This window comes from Dipteris shenzhenensis, chromosome 16 (genome assembly GCF_047967505.1).
Source record: "Dipteris shenzhenensis isolate YYH24624 ecotype China chromosome 16, Dip_SZ_1.0, whole genome shotgun sequence".
Taxonomy (NCBI): Eukaryota; Viridiplantae; Streptophyta; class Polypodiopsida; order Gleicheniales; family Dipteridaceae; genus Dipteris; species Dipteris shenzhenensis.
The window spans coordinates 46,712,481-46,730,115 of NC_141611.1; the positions used below are offsets into that span (position 1 = coordinate 46,712,481).

Sequence of the window (17,635 nt, forward strand, 5' to 3'; positions counted from 1 at the left end):
TGAGATAATATTTTTATATATATTCATCTTTTAAATTGAAAAATGTTAACTTTTCTTTAGATACTTGTTCTTCATTTCTCTCACATGCAGGTTTAGCCTCTACATCAAAACCCCTTCTTTTGCATATTTAAGCCTCTTAAACCCCAGCACATTAAAATGAACACAAAAAAAGAAATTATTTTTTGCTTTTCTTCACTTCGATGGTTGGTTTAGCATAGTTTAGCATAGATTAGATTGTCTTAGAGGAGAGACAATTCTCCAAGTTGCCAATCGAAGCCATGCTCAAATTTTTCTAACTAGTTCCTAATCGTTGTCAGTCCCTTCGCTCATATGCGGTTTAACACTCATAACATGCTATTAAATAAGAGCTTTTACCATTTACCAAGAAGTTTATCAGTGGGCAGATTGCATGAGCAGATATCAATGGACAGATTACATATATCAGTGGATAGATTACATGTCATGGGACATATTAGAGCTTGATGATTATCGGTTATTTTTATTGCATTTGTATAAATATTTAAGCTCATTTATTGTCCTTAAAAACCTTGTAAACCCTTCTATGCTATTTTTTACATTTATTGTCATATGAAGTGCCTTGTAATAAACATGACCATCCCGACCATTCACTATTTAATGAGTATCAATGGGCTGCATATTAAGACATTGTTCTTAAGTGGATATCATGTGGGCTGCATAAGTGGATATCAGTGGAACAGTTTTTATGGGTAGATTGCATCTGTTGGGTATCAGTGCACAAATATCAATGAATGGACAGATTACATGTCATCATGAAGATTAAAGCTTTATGACTAGAGGGCAAATCAATGGATGGACAGATTACATGTCTTCACGAAGATTGAAGCTTTATCACTAGATGGCATTTTATATTATTGTAAAGCTTTATTGGCTAATTTTTTTACATTTGTACAAATATTTAAGCCTTGTAAAGCCTTCTAGGCTATTTCCCACATTTATTACCATAATGTATCTAAATTATTCATTATCTTTTCTTGTAGGATTATGGAGCAATCAACTAATGTGGGGGCTATCCTAAATGACTCTGAGATCAGAGAATGGGTCTCTGATGTCACTTTGAATTTGAAAGGAAAGGAATATAGCCCCAATGACTTTAGTAGGTGGACTCGATATCAGATGGGCAGAAGAGCTTGGTTTCTTCATCAAAAGGAAAAGAGACTCTTTCTACTTATGTTAAAAAGGGAGTTCAATGATATTGAAGATCCATGGGATGCTACTTTCTTCAAAAAAGATATGACTTCAAGCCTTGTAGTAGGCATAATGATAGAGCCAAAAGAGACTTTTATGGATATTTTTACAAAGAGTTCAGATCCTGAAGTTGGCGGTCTTCATTTTGTTGTGTCAAGGAGAGACTCAAAGAACTTTGTGATGCCTCCTCCTCAACCATCAAAGTTTCTAGAGCTGCAAAGTGCATTGGAGGCTCTTTCATATACTTGGGAGCAATTTCCTAGTGTGGTGGCAAAAAGGATGCATGCAAAGACAATGTTTGAGTACTTTTAGGATGCATAATATCCTCCTAATATTCAAGGATATTCACATGAAGGAGATCAAAAAGCTCAGACTTCGATGCAGGGACAAGAAGAACAGGCACACTGTCACAAACGTGTAGAACATGAGCGCAAACTTCTAGAGCAAGAAATGGTGGATGTAACTAAGGATGATGAAACACAAGCCTTGAGTGCACGGGAATTAAAAAAAATTGAAGAAGATCAAGGTCCATCCACTGTAGTTATGCTAGAAGCTCTTGCTAGCAAACCACGATGTGAAATGCAAAAGACTAGTACTACACGAGCCACGGTTCCAAGCAGTAAAAAAAGGCATCATCCCATTGTAGAGAGAGATAATGTGGATGAAAAATGGTTAAAAGAAGAGAAAGATGAAGAAGACTCAGAACCCAAGGTTGAAGATGATCAGGATGAACTCACATCAATCAAAAATCTTAATCTGCATCTTAATGAAGCAGTTACAGATGATGATGTGGGATATATCTGGGGTTAAAGGACGTGGTTTGTGAATGCCAAAGATGTGGAAGTTGTAGCTGTCTTTACTAATAGCTGAAGCCTTGATATATCCTATGCACTGCAAATATACGAGGCTTTGAGAGATGATAAGAAACCTGTGGCAAGCAATGTGGTCTTGCACCCAATAATGTTTTGTCCAATCAAAAATAGTTTTCTGGATCAAATAACATTTATAGGGCCTACACATTTCGAGGAAACCTTCAGTCGATTCTTTAAAGACACTCATAAAAATATTCCACATGAACAAGGCGAAGAGGCACAAGGTGAGAATATGCTAAAGGAAGCAAAGAAGAATTCCTCCTTCATTGCAGATTCCAACCCATTGATGGTTAACATTGGGCTTATGCTTGTAATCAGATCACAAAGGAAGCAAAGGAGGTCAACAGAATCACTTTAGAACAATTTGCAAAGGTAAGTTCATTCCATTATTATCCTGCAACAATTTGTATATTCAAGGATGTGGAGGCCTATAAAGTACTTACCTGACAAGTATGCATCCATGGCAGCACAAAAAATTTTAAAGAAAGAATGATTTTTTGGAAAAAAAGACAAAGACCACTCATGGAAGAATGCATCAATGTACAGGTGAGGCGTGATGCAGTGCATAGTGCCATTAAGTATTTGCTGCCAAAGAAACAAATTCCACTTACTCATTGTAACATTGACTATAATGTGGTGAAGCATATAGCTTCTTTGTCAACACCCAAGGTAAAGCTATGGGCAAACAGGTGGATATAAAAAGGATGAAGATGGGTCAAAAATAGTAACCTCTTATATAAGAAAAGAAATCCCACAACAGGTGGTTGCATATGTGGAAAGATTAATCAGCAAGATAAGGATGCTGACAGATATGCACCAAAGATTTCAATTCAATGTAGAGGTTATGATAGAGTCTGGAAAGCTTGTGAACTTCAGGGGAGTCTCAGAAGATGACTTCTTCAAGAATGAGTCAGCATGGGATAAGCCACAACTATTCTTTATCAATGAAGTTTCTAGCGATGATATCCATAACTTCATTGATAGAATAGTATATACCACCATTAGCAAAGTGGCAATTTGCAACATTGTCACTTTTGTTGATAAAAAAGACAAAGAAGCCATGCAGGTTACTCTAGAGCGAGCATATTCATCAGATTTGAAGATCTATAGTGGTGTTTATGCAGCAAAGAGAGGCTATGAAAAAGAGATAGACCACAAGGACACTGATGACATGGATGATTACCTTGAAGATCATAATGTCCCAGTTGATGATGATGAAAAGATGGACTTACATGACCCATTCTCAGAGAGAGGTTGGTGGATGAAGACAAACATGATGATGCCTTCTTTGATAATTATGGCTCGCAGGGTTATGAAAAAAGGCCACTACGACAATACTTAGCGGTATGAACTCTCTATTTCTCAATTAAATACAATTTTTTAAATAAGATTTAAATTTAAAGATAATGAATCTAATCTCTCATATTTGTTTATAGGCAATAGAGGGAGAAGAAATGGATGAAGTTAATATGGAGGCACTCCCTTCTACTTCAACAATGCAACCACCTCTAAATTTGATTGAAGAATCCCATGAGCACAAGAGCTTTAAAGACACCATGGAAAAGCAGAATGACTATAAACATAGAATACAAGCTATGATAGAGACCCATTCTGCAAATTTAGCTCCATTGGATAAAATGGAGAGCTCATTTGAAGTAGGATCATTTTGAAATGAGAACCTCATTATTTGAGCTTTGGTAGAGAGGAGGTTTCAATCCTCTCCAATCCTTTAAAAGAGGTTAATGACAATGTTATCTTGGCCATTCTCAGGTAACGTTTGTTTATTTGTTGCTACTTCAATGAGCTAAAATTTTTTTATTTATTTACAGTGTAGTTATATATCAGTGTCCTAGTGCAAAATGCAAATCAATTCTATGAGCTAACGTTTGTTTATTTCTTAGTACTATGTAGTTATTTCTCAACTTCCTAGTGCAGTGCAGCATCGTGTCTACATGCTCGATGCTCTCCTTTCTTCTATTCTTAGCTCTTCTCAAAAGACTATAGAAGATGTTTGTACCTAGTTAAGCCCTTTGAATTTAGATGGGGTGCAAGTCATCTTTATGCCTTATCATGAGGCATAAGTATCAACTCTAACCTTATTTTTACTATTTCTTTGGCAAGTTTGTGTAAAACAATAATCATTTTTATTCTGGTTGTGTAGCTCATAGTGGAGACTGATCGTCTAGGACCTTGAACTCAACCGTTTATGGTTTGTGAATTCAATGGAAGGCTATCATGCCAACTCCCCAAGGTAATTATTCTCTTAATATTTTTGATGCTTTCTTATTTTGTATCTTATGATCATGACATATTAATATATTTAATATGTCATGATGGACAGTGCTGCATATCGGCTAGTATCTGCTGTTAGAACAATCACGGAGCAACAAGACCAAGTAGAATTCAAAAGACGTCTACCAGTGGAGCAAAAAGATGGGCACAGCTGTGGGTGGAGAGTTGCCTACAACTGCATGTTGTTTCTTAGAGAGATTTTTGATTTGGAGTTACCAGTCAAAATGGAATCATATACAGAAGTCGATCTACTAGCATTTTAGGCTGAGAGTATTTAGCGTCTAATTGCTACCATTGGGAAACAACCTGAAAATATGACTACATTGCAGCATGTATAAAACCTTATCTTTATACTTGTATGCTTGTTCAAGCCTTTAATTGGGATGTGTAAATCTCATAACTTTTTTATGTTTTCCTCCAAGAGGAGAAGAGATTGAGTCTAATGAAAGCATGCTATCTTTATACTTCTATGATTATTTAAACCTTTATTTTTATTTGGGATGTGTAAATCTCATAACTTTTTAAATTTTTCCTCCAAGAGGAGGAGAGACTCAGTCTAATAAAAGCATGTATGAAACCTTACTTTTTAAATTTTTGCTCCAAGAGGAGGAGAGACTCACTCTAATGAAAGCATGTATGAAACCTTATCTGCTTGTTTACGCCTTTATTTGGGATGTGTACATCGCATAAATTTTTTATATTTTTATAGTAGAAGGAGGATGTAGAAGACATAGCAAGTGAAGAAGAATATGATGTAGACTACTCTCTCAATAAGATGAGTCATGAAAATATGAATCTATTGGAGCAGATCGGAAGTTCATTCACCGCTATGTTGTTAATTCGACAACAACCTCATTTTTTTGAATTTGGTGAAGAAGAGATTTCAATCCTCTTGAATCCTAAGAAAGAGGTTAATGTCAAAGTCATTACAACCATCCTCAAGTTTGATGCAGCCTTTTCCTTGGCTTTATACTTTGCTTATTTTGATTAAACCCAAGAAGCTAATACTTTTTTTTTAAATATAGTAATGTTATAGCAAATCTTCTGCAAAATATACAAAGCGTTTCATATATACTCAATCCTCGTATTTCAGAAGTGCTAAGCAACAAAGAAGAAACCATAGAGGATGTTTGCAAGTGGTTGAAGCATGTTCCTATGAATGACGCACGAGTTATTTTTACAGCATATTATGAGAAGTAAGCATCAAACCCTATTTGTTTTTTCTATTGCATTGCTAGAATTGTCTCAAACACAGTAATTATTCTTTACTGATAATGTTGCTCACATTGGAGTCTGGTAGTCGTGGACATCTTTGCAAAGAAGTGCTTCTTTGCCAACTCAATGACATCCGTCCATGGCACTATGTTAGAGTAAGTATAGACTACACTTGTTGTCACTTCTTGACATGTAGATTGATATGCAATGCACATATTCACTATTGTTATATGTTTTGATGTGTAGATCAGCTCGAAATTTAGTAGGTGCTATCGACACAGTAATGCGACAATGTGACTTGGCACAACAAATAGAGTATATAACATGTCAGGTATTACATCAAGAGAATAGCTACATCTATAATTTGGATGGAGGGTGGGCTACAATTGCTTTTTGGTACTTGGTCAAAATTTTGAGATACAAAATGACACAACACTGTCAACATATACAGATTTGCATCTCTATGCATTTATAACATGTACCATTCGAGCAATCATTAAGGGCGACATTATGGACCCTCCCACAAGGCAAATAGATGATAATGGCTCAGAGGAGTACAAAATGAATGCCGTCAAAGAGTCAAAGGATAGAAGACCTCAACTCTACAAACATGGCTTCATTGGAAGAATTGGGAAGCTCTTTTAATATTAGGGTTATGATTCAACATAGACCTCAGTATCTTGAATTTGGGGGAGAGGAGATTTCAATCCTCTCTAGAGCTTCAAATGAGGTCAATAACAACGTTATGATGGCCATTCTCAAGTTTGATACAAACTTTTTCTCTGCTTGATAATTCAATATTTTGATCAAATGTAATAAGCTAATATTCATTTATTTGTTGGTGCAATATAGTTATCTCACGATTTGGTAGAGTCGTACAAAACCGTGTGTATATGTTCAATTCCCTCCTTTCTCCTATACTTAGCGATAGCAGAAAGATGATAGTCGATGTTTGTAAATGGTTATAGCCTTTACATTTACATGGTGTGCGAGTCCTATTTATGGCATATTAGGAGATGTAAGTATCATGGCAACCTTTATTTTCATCTTATACTGGCAACATTGTGTTAAATAATAATGGTTCTTAATTATTCGTGTAGGGAACATTGGAGTCTGGTGGTTTGGGACCTTGAAGACAACTATTGTTGGTTTTTTAACTCGATTGCAGGCTTTCATGGCTCAGTGCAAACGTAAGTATTCTATTAATCTGTTGTTACTTCTATATTATGTACCTTATGTAATAGACACACTAAGTTTTTTTAATATGTCATGATGAGCAGGTCGATTGAGAAGTTGGTATCTACTATCAGAGAAATAGGACAGTACAAAGACTCGGTAGACTTCCAAAAGCATTTAGTAGTAGAGCAGCAAGATGGGCATAGTTGTGGGTGGAGAGTTGCCTATAATTGCATGTTGATTTTCAAAGAAATTTTATCACTTAAGCCACAGATCTCATCGGAAGACTCTTTGGAGCTCAAATATTCAGAGAAGGATATATAATTGTTTAGGGCTGAAATCATTCGAGACCTAATTGCTGCCATTAGAATACAACATGCAACTGAAGCAATATCAGAGCTTGCATTTAAGGAAGAGGAGACTGAGTCTACTGTGAAAGCACTGCACACTATAGAAGAAGTAGAGACTCAGTGTACACCTATAGCACCACAGCCTCCACTGGAAGCATCGGAAGAGTTGCCACAGCCTCTGCTTGCATTTAAGGAAGAGGATACTGAGTCTACTCTGAAAGCACTACATACTACAGAAGAAGTAGAGATTGAGTGTACATCTAGAGCACCACAGCCTCCATTGGAAGCATCAGAAGAGTTGCCACAGTCTCCACTAGAAGCATCATAAGAGTTGTGATGCATGTACGATGTTGTGTTTGTAGTTTTTGTTGATTATACACCAATTTGTGACTTATTACTTAAGTGGCATTTATTGATGATATTTATATAATTATTTCATTCACATAATTTTATGATATGAATGTGTGATGATGTGATTATTTGGAAATATAACCTTGTGTGATGAGAATTTTGATATGAATATGTGATGATGTAATATTTGTAATATATTTCACTCGCAAGTATCAATTCCCAATGCTCCATTCACCTAAAGTACATCATTCCCAATGCTTTGCAAAATTTTATTCAGTTGGACAATCTCCACTCACTTAAAGTAGAGCATTCCCAATGCTTCTCTCACTTTATTCCAACCCTTATCCTTATCATAGTGAACACATCGTGCCTTAGTGCACTTGTATTCTTCCATCCTAGTCCTTCCACAAAGGCTCTCTTATTTCTTACATTTTAGTCCTTCTGATTAACTTGTATTCATCTTTCACTTTACATCTTCCCTCACTTTCTATCCCTTCAAGACGTGCTCTCTTATTTCTTACATCCTAGTCCTTCTAATTAACTTGTATTTGTCTTTCACTTTACGTCTTTCCTGACTTTGTATCGCTCTCTCTCTCTCTCACTTGTAATATATTTCACTCGCAAGTATCAATTCCCAATGCTCCACTCACTTAAAGTACAGCATTCCCAATGCTCTGCAAAATTTTATTTAGTTGGACAGTCTCCACTCACTTAAAGTAGAGCATTACCAATGCTTCTCTCACTTTATTCCAACCCTTATCCTTATCATAGTGAACACATCGTGCCTTAGTGCACTTGTATTCTTCCATCCTAGTCCTTCCACAAACACTCTCTTATTTCTTACATCCTAGTCCTTCTTAGTAACTTGCATTCTTCTATCCTAGTCCTTCCACAAACACTCTCTTCTTTCATCCATCCTAGTAACTTGTATTCTTCTATCCTAGTTCTTCCACAAACACTCTCTTCTTTCATCCATCCTAGTGCTTCTCATTAACTTGTATTCTTCCATCCTAGTCCTTCCACAAACACTCTCTTCTTTCTTTCATCGTAGTCCATCTCCCTTTCTTTATCATCTCCCCACCCATGGATGTCCTTGGCATTGTTGAAGACGTGGAGTTCGGAATTAACAGTCTCAAAGAATGGATTGCTGACCAAGGAGCACAGAGAGAGGCTAGAATTCGACAAGGTTCTCCTTTGATACACATGGAGAGAGAGGAATTTGATGCATAAAGGCACGCAGAGAGGGAGGAGACTCTCAAGATAGTAGAGAGTGAAAGACTTTTAAGACATATTATAAAAGCATGACAAGATCTCTTAGACTTCTTAAGTAACCTTTGTTATCGCAGCTCTCGTCATGGGTGATTTGATGCGGATGCTGAGAGAACAATAAGAGCCTCACAGAGAAATTATAAAGAAATAATTTGTGACTGCTTAAATTGCTTCTTTGCATGTAATTATGTTAAGGATACAACAATGGAGGCAGTGAAAGATTGGGTTATTAAGAAGATAAGAGAGACCAATGATGAGATCTTCTAGACTTTGGGTGATTAAGAAGATAAGAGAGACCAAGATGAGATCTTCTAGGAGCTAATGTAAGGTGTTTTTTGACACCATATGGCTTTGAGTTATATGATCTACTTCTTGTACAAATGTGATGTGCTCTTTTTGAAATGTACTCTAGTTTTAATAACATGTCATGCCATTTTTTCTAATTTGATTTTTTAAAATCTTACTTTTTGTCTCTTTTAACAATGTGATGTCCTCTATTTTTAATGTACTCTAGTTTTAATAACATCTCACATCATTTTTTCTAATTTGATTTTTTAAAATCTTCCTTTTTGGCTCAATGTTTTGTTTTATAAGAGCCTCTTTTTTTAAAATGTTTTATCCAAAATTATTTCACAAAATGAATTTGGACAGTGCACGAGTCCAAAATTAATGAAATAGGTCTTTTATAACATTGAAAGAGAACATAAAATCACGTCATGTAACATTATGATCATAGGAGTTACATATGAGGAATGCATGCCTTAATATGTCCTTTGGCTTGTTGCCCAAATGGTTTTAACACTTGCTTTTGTTTGGGAAGAAAGCCTAGAGGACACCTAAAGTGTGTTTCAAGTTATGTGGACAGTGTAAGCCATTGAGGCCTGATAAATGATTGTGCAAATCTTCATCCTATCCACCTTAACTTCAGGCAATAAAATGATAACTTCTAAGCTTTGTGCACCTTTCAACCAGACCATTGAGGTGAAAAGGGACACTACACATGAACATCATGCCCAAAGCTAAGCTATTGTGCAGGTTGTAGTAAAGATTGTTGTCTTAAGAAGGGTACCAATGGTAATCCCATTTCGAGAGCACGGGTTAGAGTATAGATCTCAGGAGTTTGTGCATTGGCATAATGTGTTATGAATAGCCATTGGGAAAAGGGCATAGCATTTGACGATTTCTTTGGAAAAGACAAGGTTAGGCAAGCAAGAATATGTCACCGCTGAGCGCCGCGTGGGGCAACCAGAACGAATTCATGTATATCCAGGAGTCCGGCAGAGGTGGACAGCAGTGACCACGCGTTTTTAATCGGCCTTTGCGTCCATAGTCCAGTAAAGAGCGTGTGAGAATCTTGAAGATATAGATTCAGAGAGCGCGGTAGACGGCAGACGGCCAGAGAGAGTGAGAGAGTTGTCGATAGTATCGAGCCGGGAGAAGGGGAAATTAGATAGATACAGAACACGAAAAGATACAGACAACGTAAAGAGCGAGAGCGAGCGAGTGAGAGAGCGAGAGAGAGAGAAAAGAGAGAGCCCAGTTCTGCTGCTGTGTGCAAGCTACAAGGATTGCCCTTTCGATCAACAAATATTGTGGAAGAGGAGACGTAAAAGACTTGACTCTGGTTCCGGCAATGGCGACGCTAGAGCCTGGCAGCCGTGGGTCGTCGACCATTGCTGTCGACGAATACAAGCCCAAAAGCCTTGAGCAATCGCGGCCTGGAGGCAAGGAAGACTTATTTGCTATGTATGAGAATTTAAGCGGCGGTTTCGAAGACCTGACGTTCAAAGGATTTTGTAGTCCGGCGCCCAGTCGCCATGAGCAGAAAGACGAGATGTCTCTCGATGCTAGTTTGGACTTCACGGCTGGTTTAGAAGCTGTTCGCCCGCGTCTTTCTTCTGTTTCTGAACACGAAACGACCATCCGAAACGGAGATGCGGTAAGAGCTGTTGATTGGAAAGCCAGACAAGACGAGCTTACGAAACAACTAGATCCTCGAGATGCCTTTAGAAACGGCTCGAGTCCAAATAGAGAAAGTCTTTCAAGCGACGAAGCCTCAAACGGATCCAATTTCATGGCCAACCTTTTAAACGACAGCATCAAGCATCGCTCAGAAGTTGAGCACAGGATCGTGGTCTCGCAAGAAAACAAGAACCTGCCCGAGAAAGACTGCTGTGCCACATGCAAAAAGAAAATCTTCTGGATCTTCAAGATTCGCTGCTTGGTACATTCCTACTCTCTATGTTTCGTGATACACGGCTCTACTTGTCTCTCTCGAAAGGGAGCAGGATTATTGTCCTCAAGTCGCATAGTTTTAGGTCGTACGTTACGTAAGCACAACCTAGGTGGACTGTCTAGTATACAGTCTAAACCACGCACATCAGTTTCACTCGATCTCGATTTTGATAAAGCCACACCTGCATCTTCTCTGGGCATTCTTTCTTGTCGCCCATCCATGACGGAGTATATGCGTGCAAGCACGATGCTCTCAAACGAGTAAAATTGTAATCTGTTGAGTTGCCTCATCAATTCATCGATCGTATTCTTTCTCGTATGAGCCTTTTTGCATGAGACTCGTATCTTGAGGCTTCTTACTTTCTCGCTGCAGGTGTGTGGCAAGTGCTACTGCACAAACTGTGTGAAGGAAGCAATGGGGAGCATGACTGAAGGGCGAAAGTGCAAAGGATGTTTAGGACGACGATTCAGCCAAAGGTAACCATTGAGTTCAAAGCAAACCGAGCTGAATTGTAATATAGCTGAGTGGAGCAACGCCGTTAATATCTAAAGGGAGTGGGTAATTTGGAGCGAAGCATCATGAAACAACAGTGATTAGAAAGAGCTGCAGTGTATGATATATATGGTTTTCCTTGTGGGGGTGGAGCAGGTACATAGATCGAGCGGGGAAGGGATGCCATTTTCTGATGTCCAAGGCGGCAAGGATAGCAGAAATCAAGTGGGCGAGGAAGAAGCCCATGAAGGAAATCAGGGAGGAAACAACAGGAGCATCGAAGAAGAAAGGGCAATCTACTTCCGAGGTGCTTATCAGTACTCCAAGACCAAAGATGCAGAGAGGAGGCATGCACGGGAGCCATAGCCATAGCCAAATTGGCTACAAAGCATCAACTCCTCCCAGAAGCCCCAGAAGCTCCTCTTCAACAAGAACTCCACCTCGTAGCCCCAGATGGAGGAGCGCAACTCCACCCCTTAGCCCCACATCATGGAACATAACTCCACCCCATAGCCCCAGATGGAGCACCTCCTCCTACGAGTACTCCCTCAACTATGTCCCCTCTCTCTTCTAGCATAGCAATACATTTTGTATGCTCCATGCTCTCTCTCTCTCTCAAACTAGAAGTATGTATTTAAGGTGAACTAAAGAGTTTCCATAAAGAGAGATTTTTTTGGGAAATACGGTTGTGCTCGTACATGCTAACATGATAGTCAAGGGTAACCCACTAGGGGTTAAACCCCATATAGCACGTGCGAGCAAGCATGTATTTAAAATACCCATGTTCTTGCAATTTTACATTTTCTCATGTAATTAACTCACTACCTTTTGCATGAATGCTACACATATAGGTCATATGAAGCTGGTATTTTATAAATCCCCTTGAATGTATGTTACAACTGACATGAAAGTCCCCCTATCAAAATATTACCCCTCTATGCACTAACGTGCTATGCTACATGTTTATCTCCTCATGTATGTAAATGGCATGCCACTCCTCGTATTATGGAATAACCCTCCCTGCACTAACATGTTATGTTACATGTTGATGAGTGACTCCCCCAAGGGTAACCTATAAAATACTAATTGGCTCAAATATGACTTAGATAACCACAGTACTAGGAAAGTGTTGGTTTGCATGGTCTCTCCTCAGTACAAGTGTCATAAGAAATATCTCTAGCATGCTAGACAAACTCATTCTTATGCCCTCTATCTTTAATATGTCCTTTTATAAAATTAATACTACCTTATCAACAATCACTCGTGCATCGAGAGAATTAAACAAAATCACTTATTGAATTCTAAGCATAAGTCATTACAAACTATACCATCCTAAATCTGTTGAAGACCACATGAGGTTTGGATTATGTTTTTTTCTATCATCTAGGGTATATAAAAGCATTGTTGAGAGAGTGACTACATTTTGGAATCAAACCTCAACAACATGCATTTAATAAATAGAGTACCAATAAATACTAGAAGTGGTCTACTAACAAAAAAAGAGGATGGAGAGCAGAGATAAGAGGAGTAAGAGAGAGGACACAACTAGGAGCAGATACATAAGTGGCTAACTGTACACTAGATTAGTTTATAAAGGTTAAATAGAGAGAGAGAGAGAGAGAGGAGTTTTATGTCATAGTGCTAGTAAACAAGCCACTTAGGCTTAGACGAATAATCGACCATACACACCAATGAATAAATAGAACTTTTCATCATCTTTTAGGATTACGTGATAGGATATACTCCAACTTAACTGCAACTCGTGGGATGCTACATCCCACGAATGGGGTCAATTCTTTCAACTCTCTGTGAATGTTAAGTTGGTCTTACAACCACTCTATGAAAATTGTGTGTTAAAACTTACAGATTCTAATCTAGGGACGAGGATATCAGTAGCTCTACTAGAGGGGGTGCTAGATGATGAGGATTCTTCCTCTAAATTTTCTCTTGGAGAAGAAAGATGAATGCCATCTCCCATGAAAGGAATTTAGTGCCTGTATTTCCCTTGATCCCCACTTCTAGGATGTCATTCACTTCTACCATCCTAAACCCTTCCTCTGTAAAATTATCATAAAAGTGGACCGAGCACTTCACAAACTTGGGTTCGGAGTAGATACTTGATATAATCTATTGGAACCCATTTCTTTGAAGAGTCATCAAGTGTATATGCAAAATCATTGAAATTTTCTTGCATGTAGTGGACGAGATCTGTGAAGTCATCCTTGGCTCGCATATATGTGCCTAGGACATCTACAGTCCTATCAAACACAAAAAATAGCTCTTCCTTGCGACTTGCAAATGTAGTTTGCGAGATGAAATCATAAAATGTAGCTTTAGTTGAATCCATGGCAAATAGCGACTGATGGAGTAAGTAAGTTTTGAGGGTGGGAGTTTCTATGGATCTCTAAAAGTGAAAGTGAGAATGTACCATAAAAATGGCTCTTGCCCCTTTATATATATCAAAACCCTAAAAATTAAAACAAATCATAAAATCCCCAAATTTTTGAAAAACATTTACCATGAACTCAAAGTTAAAAATCATCAAAAGAAATAACACGTCAATTTAATCATCCATCATCTTTTGAAATAAGAATGAGGATTTGGCAAAACATTAAATGCTGCTCTAGTCAAACACATTATTAATCATCTTCAAAGTTGCAGGAGGAATGAAATTGGCACTATGCATGCACTTCTCCACACGTCATTTGATATTTCCACCAATTAAATTGTAAATTTGAAGGTCTCTTACATGCCATCCTCCATGACCAGTAGGTGTTCTTGCATATCCCTGAGAGTCCATTGCAATGTGGCATTCACATTCTTGACATCTCCCTCATCACCATCAATAGACAACCTTACCCCCATATTGTCTTCATCATTAGAGTCTAGGGGAAGCCACCGGCCATTTGATTTCTTCCAACACCTATACTAAAAAGCTAAATACAACATTTGGCGTGACATATGGTATCTAATAATCACATTGTCTTTAGATGCATGACATTGAAAAACATCACCCTTTTGTTCACCTGACTTGGTTCCCCAATTCATCCCAAGTAAATCTTCAAGAGCATTTTCATCTACACACTAGCAGGACCACATAGTTTTTGTTATATGCGTATGTATATTCTGAAACAAACAAAAAAAATGTGCAGAGGAATAAACCAAGAAAACCTTGCCCATTTGGATCCAAATGTGAAATTCATGGCCATGCCCAGAGCCTTTGCAATCTTGTCCTTGTACAATTGTAATGTCCTCGAGTCCACAATGTTGCAATCCATGTCTTGAAGTTGTGGTGGTCAATGGTTTGTAGACGGCCATAGCTTGATGATGTCTTTGGAGTGATGTATGTTGCATTATACCATTACACATTCTTCTTTTGCAAGGAGTCTTGCATGCATTTGCTTACCTAAGTCCTCATGAATTGCAATGAACTTGCCTATGAATGACTCAACTAGTTACCGGGAGGTAGCAAGCTAAGGGTGTCCACTTCTGGACCACTTTCGGGTGAGTGTGACACCCGCTCGAGTGAAAATACAAAGGTTTTGCTTCGGTCTCCAATACCTCGATCGAGGTATAAGCTCCAATGAAAATCACACACGAGAACAACCGAGCCTAGCCAATACCTCGATCGAGGTACCTAGCTTTTTCACCGGACCGAGCCTCTACCTCGATCGAGGCTTGCTGGCAAGCCAGCTATACATGCCACATCTACCTCGTTCGAGGTATCGTGGCAATCCAGCTCAACCTCGATCGAGGTCAGGTGGCATGTCCAGCATACCTCGATCGAGGTATGTGCCATCCGACAGGGCAGCCAACAGGGCGGATGACATACCTCGATCGAGGTATGCTGGACACATGACTTGGCATCCCGCTTCTGCCAACATACCACGATCGAGGTATCGTGGCATGTCAAAACCTACATCGACGTGGATGTACCGAGATGTATGGGCATGTCACAATACCTCGATCGAGGTATCGTGGCATGGCAATACCTCGATCGAGGTAGATGTACCGAGATGTATGGGCATGTCAAGAATACCTCGATCGAGGTATCGTGGCATGCCAACGAGATGTATGGGCATCTCAACGATACCTCGATCGAGGTATCGTGGCATGCCAATACCTCGATCGAGGTAGATGTGCCGAGATGTATGGGCATGTCAAGAATACCTCGATCGAGGTAGCTAAACCCTAATTTTTCTTATAAAAGGAGAGCGACCCCCCTCATTCCGCATACCTCGATCGAGCTCTGCCTTATCCACCGATTTCGGATTTGCCAGACTTCGACGGAATTGCGCGAGCGACGGAGAGCCACGAACGGACATCGATGGAGATGGACAGAGCAGGAGCGGGAGAGTCCAGGTAGGGTTTTTTTTTATGTAGCATTTTCTTTTTGGTAGAATTTGATTAAATTTTAGTTTATAAGAAAAATTATAAAATGCATTTTAATGTTTTTCTGAAATTTATGAATTACGATATTTTTTATTTAAAATGTGAAAATTAAAATTTTTTTTTAAATAGAGCTTTTTTTAGTAAATAAAAAAACGTTCATATTAATAATTATAAAATATTTATAAATTTGAAATGTATTTGTAATTTTTTTTTTTAATTTTTAAATTACGACATTTATAATTTAAAATTTGAAATTTTTGATTTTAAAAAACGTAATTTAAAATTTTAGTTTATAAGAAAATTTATAAAATGCATTTTAATGTTTTTCTGAAATTTATGAATTACGAGATTTTTTTTTTAAAATGTGAAAATTTTTTTTTTTTTTAAATAGAGCTTTTTTTAGTAAATAAAAAAACGTTCATATTAATAATTATAAAATATTTATAAATTTGAAATGCATTTGTAAATTTTTTTTTTAAATTTTTAAATTACGACATTTATAATTTAAAATGTGAAAATTTTAAATTTAAAAAACGTTTAATGAGGCATTTTTTATTCAAAATGTGAAAATGTTAAATATTTCTGTTTTTTTTATGTAGCATTTTCTTTTTGGTAGAATTTAATTAAATTTTAGGTTAAAAGAGAAATAATAAAAATTTTCTAAATTTCAAATGCAATATAATGTTTTTTTGAAATTTATGAATTACGACATTTTTTATTTAAAATGTGAAAATGAAAATTTTTTTTCAAAATAGAGCTTTTTTAGTAAATAAAAAAACGTTCATATTAATAATTATAAAATATTTATAATTTTGAAATGCATTTGTAAATTTTTTTAATATTTTTGAATTACGACATTTATAATTTAAAATGTGAAAATTTTAAATTTAAAAAACGTTTAGTGAGGCATTTTTTATTCAAAATGTGAAAATGTTCTATATTTCTTTTTTTTTTATGTAGCATTTTCTTTTTGGTAGAATTTAATTAAATTTTAGTTTATAAGGAAAATTATAAAAAATTTCTAAATTTATAATGCATTTTAATGTTTTTTTGAAATTTATAAATTACGACATTTTTTATTTAAAATGTGAAAATAAATTTTTTTTTTTTAAATAGAGCTATTTTTATTAAATAAAAAAACGTTCATAGGAATAATTATAAAGTATTTATAAATTTGAAATGCATTTGTAAATTTTTTTTTTATTTTTGAATTACAACATTTATAATTTAAAATGTGAAAATTTTAAATTTAAAAAACGTTTAATGAGGCACAAGACTCGCTCGACTTATCAAATTAATAAGACATTTTGTATAAGACTCGCTCGACTTATCAAATTAATACACAAACATAAACCTACTAGTCAACTATTGGAGTTGGACATTAAAGATTGACTAGTGACATGGTTGGTGACCAAAGCTTGAAGTTGACTAGACACTTTGGGACAAGCAAGTTCTTTAGAAGGAAACTAGGTTTAAGCTTGGGTAATCATCCCTAATATATTGGGAAATTACTAATGATAAATCATCCTTTAACTATTTGGCAATTAGTAAGGATCGATTCTACTAGGAAATATGTTGAAGGCATATGTCCCCTATTAGTCAATAGATTGATTAGACTAAGCATGCATGATAAGGCTATAGCTTGGAAATCCCTAGATAGTGGCTTAGTCCAAATCTTCAATATCCCTTAAGAAGAAATGAAATAGTGGCTTAGACCTTAAGAAGACATGGAATAGTTTGCAAATGTCTAATTCTTCTAAGTT

At 36.9% G+C, this 17,635-nt stretch overlaps 1 protein-coding gene across 1 annotated transcript; it reads left to right on the forward strand.

Annotated features, from left to right (window-relative positions):
- Positions 1–10,188: 10,188 nt before the first annotated feature.
- LOC147893049 (uncharacterized) lies at positions 10,189–12,054 on the forward strand. The gene is made up of 3 exons (XM_087386838.1): positions 10,189–10,976; positions 11,361–11,464; positions 11,637–12,054. Exons 1-3 carry the CDS (start codon positions 10,386–10,388, stop codon positions 12,052–12,054), a joined length of 1,113 nt encoding a protein of 370 aa, XP_087242964.1. The 5' UTR covers positions 10,189–10,385.
- Positions 12,055–17,635: the final 5,581 nt, after the last annotated feature.